Source organism: Elephantulus edwardii, unplaced genomic scaffold (genome assembly GCF_000299155.1).
Source record: "Elephantulus edwardii isolate Elephantulus edwardi_28Jun2011 unplaced genomic scaffold, EleEdw1.0 scaffold00039, whole genome shotgun sequence".
NCBI classification, from domain to species: domain Eukaryota; kingdom Metazoa; phylum Chordata; class Mammalia; order Macroscelidea; family Macroscelididae; genus Elephantulus; species Elephantulus edwardii.
Window position 1 is genome coordinate 7,885,733 of NW_006399789.1, and position 4,760 is coordinate 7,890,492.

The window sequence follows — 4,760 nt, forward strand, 5'->3', positions numbered from 1 at the left end:
AAATAAAAATAATAAAATAAAAATAAAAATTGTAGACAACTGAGAGTGTTGCAAATGATATTTGAATACACTCAAACAAATTCAGTCATGTGTTAATAGGCAATTGATTCTTATCTCCTCAGTATTCTTCAGTCACTTAGAAATTAATCTCAGCATTTCTTACTGCTTATTTATTTGCAATTATTGGAATTGAACCAAAAACAATTGGTTGGAGCTCTGAATAGTTAAGGAGAGAATCTTTGACCTGTGTTCATCTTATAATTGTATGAGGGTTGTGACAATGCCCTCTTTTAGCAAATATCATTTCACAAGTCCTTTTGGTTAACAGATAATTTCATATACAAATTGGTCTGAGCAAAGTTAGAAGCATTATTATTAAGTTCATCCCTATTGGTCTAGTTGGCTTCTCTCAGTGTAAAACTCTGTTTCTTGGTTTTAGGCTTAGATCTCTCAAAGGCATATTACTTGGAAATCAATAGAATGGTAGGATGCCATCTATAATGGCTTAAAAGCATAAGTCTGGTGGATAGTAGACCATAAAAAGATCAGCATTACTATTACACCATCTTTTCAAGTCCCAACTGACCTTCCCTTTTCTCTCCCCCTCTCTCCAGTCCACCCACTACTGGTAATTAATTATATGGGATACAGTGTAGATAATACAATATATAAACACACAGACTGTATAAAACACAATGTAAGTGAGGGATTGTATGGAACACAATGTATATGGATGAAACACAATGTAAATGAAATATATGAAAACCAATTTTAAAAAAAGGAAAAATTTAAAAAAGATCAGCATTATGCATCCTATCTTTCATTGGCTTCTTAAACTTACCAGCATTTGTCTGATGGGCAGATAAAAATATAATATGATTTTATTATTTCTTTAAGGAAAGCCTTTATGACTCAAAAGTTCAAAAACTATAACTAGTGTGTATATTTGCCTTTCCCTTCCACTGTAGTCTAAGTGTTGACCCTCCCTCCTCCTTGCTCATTTTCTTCTTCTGATGCCAAATGAATCCAAACAATATCTGCAATTGACTGATTCAGCTCATTTAATGACAGGGCACCAACACTTTGCTCTGCAAGATTCAAGACCTATCACATCTGCTTCGGTGATCCTAATTTTCATCAACTCACAAAAAACTTCCTCTTTTATTGAAATGGCCAAGGTATTTTGCAAAGAAAGAATCTAATTTGTGGGTTTCAAATTCCTTCGGGATCATTGAGACCAGAAGGAAATTAATTACCTTAAGATAATAAAAAAAATTTATAATAGTGAAAGCAAACTGGTCAAATCAGTTTTCTATTCAGCAGTTCATACATAGATTGCTCCATGTGTGGCATTCGTTGCCATCTGCTCAAAGTGTCAGCACTGTCTCAAGATCCATCTTGGGATCGCCATTGCTGCTGACTCAGTGTCCGCGACACTTCTTAGTATGGCCAAGTTCATTCTTTTGCTTTCACTGAATTAATTTTCCCTTTCCTCAGCCCTTCTTGGGTTGACGTTAGGTTATTGCAAGAAGAAGAAGGGAGAGAGAATAAGATAATATTTAAAAAGAAAATCTGTTTTTCATGAAATTAATCCCACTTTATTGTGCGTAGTTTAGGGAGCAAATGAACTTAGGCGACTTACCATTTGTCAAGCGATCAAACAGGAAAATGTCAAAATCCCACATTCCCACTTTGGAGAGCATATGCTGAAAAGCAAACAGACAACAGCCCTCAGATGAATCATGTTGGAGACACAAACATTTACTTTGAGACATCGTGAATTAAACAATCAAAAAGTTGGAAATAGTAGCGTACTGCTTTCTTTGTACTACTAGTTATAGTAAAATAAATCTTACTTGTCAGTAATAACAATGGCATAACGGATCGTTCCAGAACTGGACTGTCTAATCCTACGTCAATTCATCTTGCACTGACACAGTGACTACCACAGTGATTAGTGTTTAGATGACAGAGATTATGAGGATGATGCAGGATTGGACAAGGCTGAGCTCTGTTGTGCATATGGTTACTATGAATTATAGCTGACTTGACAGAATCTAACAGCAACAAATTCTTCCCCAGTTTCCTGATGGCGTAAGATGTACTGTGTCAGGCTATGAACTGTAAAGCCACTAGTTTGAATCTATCAGGTTCTCTGAGGGAGACAGATGGATGGTCTCTATGAGTTAGCATCGACTCAGTGACAGAGGTTTTAGTCCTAGGTCAGCCATACCTCCTACTGAGTGGTCATAGGCAAGTTCCTCAACCTTTTTAAACCTCAATCTCTTAATCTGAAAACTGTGCCTGATAACATTCTCTGTTTAAGGATTAATTAAGGTAATACCTTGAAAGTACTTAAAATGGTATTGATATTCAGTAAGCACAAATAAATGCCTTAGGTATTTATCAAACTGCAGTTTAGCAAAGTCTTTATATTATAAACAATAATATACTTAAGGAAGGTAGTTTTCTCCATATGCTAAAAAATTACTGCCGAACATATTAATCGGCTCAATGTGTGAAGTGAATTAACAATGAACGATAACATACAGGAAAACTGGTCAGAATAGAAAAGTGATTATTTCAAAGACCTGTGTCTAAATCAGGCATATTATCCAATCTTTATTAAAAAAGATAGAACATTTTTCAGGAGCAAAGAGTCCAAAGGACAGATTTCATCCTCATGACCTGAAGACCAGTACTAACTATATGGTACATAGTTAAGACTAACCTTTCTGAATGGGTTGTATTAGGAGCTCCTGTACAGAGTGAGAGAAAGAACATGGGGTAAAATTCAAAATCATCCAAGAGACCAGGCTTGCTGGCAGATAGAAAAAAGAACCCCCGAGACCATGGTCCTTAGTCTCCTCCCTTCAGGCCTGAAACTGGACTAACCCGTATGTATGGTTCAATTGTCAGCCCAACAATATAGCGGTTTATAAGTACCCCCTCCCCCCCCCGGCCCCCGGAGGTACTTTCAGAGTAATAATCCAGTTGACATATAAAAGGTAGCATTTGTTGTGAAGGCCAGACAGTTGGGAATGGGAAACTTGGAGGAAATGGGATGAGTGATGTTCCCTTTTGAGGGGGATTTCAATCTCGTAGGAAACGTGTGTGTGCACTCATGAATCTAAACCCTTTTGCTCTATAAGCTTCCAAATCACAGTGAAAAGTTGTCTTTTAAAAGAAAAACCAATTTGTAACATAACCTTTCACCCAAAATGTATGAATTATTGTATGGAAAACAAATCTGTAAACCTTCCCACAATTCACAATAAAAAGTTGCCCTGAAAAAAAAAATAAAAATAGAACATTCTTAGAATTATGCTGTATTAATTCTCAGTTCTAGACTAAGTTCCAGTTACTGTTTCTGTCCCATTCTGGCTCCTGAAATTATGTCTTTTTTTTCTTTCCATAGCCATTGATTCAAGAAGAACCCAGTTTCTTCTTTTCTTCCTTCTCTTTAATGGGGCCCCAGTACCTTCCAATGATACTCAAATTGTTATATGTGGCACACAAAGTTCTTCACTCAGTATGAAAATGAAGTGATGCCAGGCTATTCACGAAGTTTAGATCTGATGAGCATTTTTTCTAACTAATAAAATTAAAAGTTCTTTTATGAACCATCTAGTAGTAGGGGTTAGCACTGAATGTCTAAAAGACTGTCAAAAGAACAAATGAGCTCTATGGGAGGAAGTGCAGGCAGGGGTGTTCCTTAGAGCCAAGGGTGGGGAAACACTGCGTCACTTACTTTGAGAGTGTTGTCACTAGGGGTCAATCTTTTGAATAGTACATTGTTTTGGGAAAGGTGGAGGATCAGAGAGAGAGAAGAAGTCCCCCAACAAGATGGATTGACAAAATGACTCTAACAACGGACTCATGCTAATCAGAGATTATGAGGATGGTACAGTGGATTGAGAAAGGTTCTGATGTGATGCTCACAGGGTTACTATGAGCCATAATCAACTTTACAACCCCTAATAACAACAACAACCATTAGTGGGGGGTGAGGGTAGTCTTACTTTTCTCTAAATAAGCATTTGCCCAATCACAAGCCTCCAAACTTGAATCAAATTCACTTTCATTGGATTGATTCTGACTCACAGTGACCCTCCTTTGGATTTTTGGGGCTGTAAATCACAACAGGAGGGACTATTCGTCTTTCTCCCCAGGAAGTGCTGGTTGGTTGCAGCTGCTGAAGATGCAAGGCCTTTTGCTTAGCAGTGCAACCTGCTCAGGACTACTGCACCAGAGCTCCTGTAGACCTAGGGTGGTTTAAAAGAGAGGTTTTCTTTTGTAGATTCAGAGTTGGGAATTAGTGCTTCTGTCATTGTTGTTATGTGCCATTGAGTCAACTATGACTCAGCAATGCCATGAACAGTAGCTCTGAACCCTGCTCTATCCAGAGCCAATCTCACTGTCTCTGACACACCTGCCCCCTTTACCCCAGTCACTATCTCAGTCCATTTCAACCAGGGTCTTCCCCTTCTGCATTGTCCCTTCACTCTCCCAAGCATACTGTCCTTATTTAGGGACTAGTCCCTTCTGGCAACATGCCCAGAGTATATGAGACAGTTTCAAAATCCTTGCCTCCAAGAAGCAATCTGACTTTCCCCTCTCTGGGACAGACCTGTTCTTGGTAGGTCAATACTCTTCTCCAGCACCACAACTCAAAGGCACTGGTTCTTCTTCTGTCATCCTTAGTCATTGTCCAGCTCTCTGATCTCTGATACATAGCAAGTAACTGAGAAGATCTTCCT

General features: G+C 38.3%; 1 protein-coding gene across 1 annotated transcript in view; it reads right to left on the reverse strand.

Moving 5' to 3' along the window:
- PDE7B (phosphodiesterase 7B) overlaps nt 1-4,760 on the reverse strand; it is a 541,867-nt gene that overhangs the window by 58,621 nt on the left and 478,486 nt on the right. Inside the window, exon 5 of the mRNA XM_006885008.1 lies at nt 1,643-1,706. Within this exon, the coding sequence (XP_006885070.1) occupies nt 1,643-1,706 (64 nt within the window). The remainder of the gene's footprint in view (nt 1-1,642; nt 1,707-4,760) is intronic.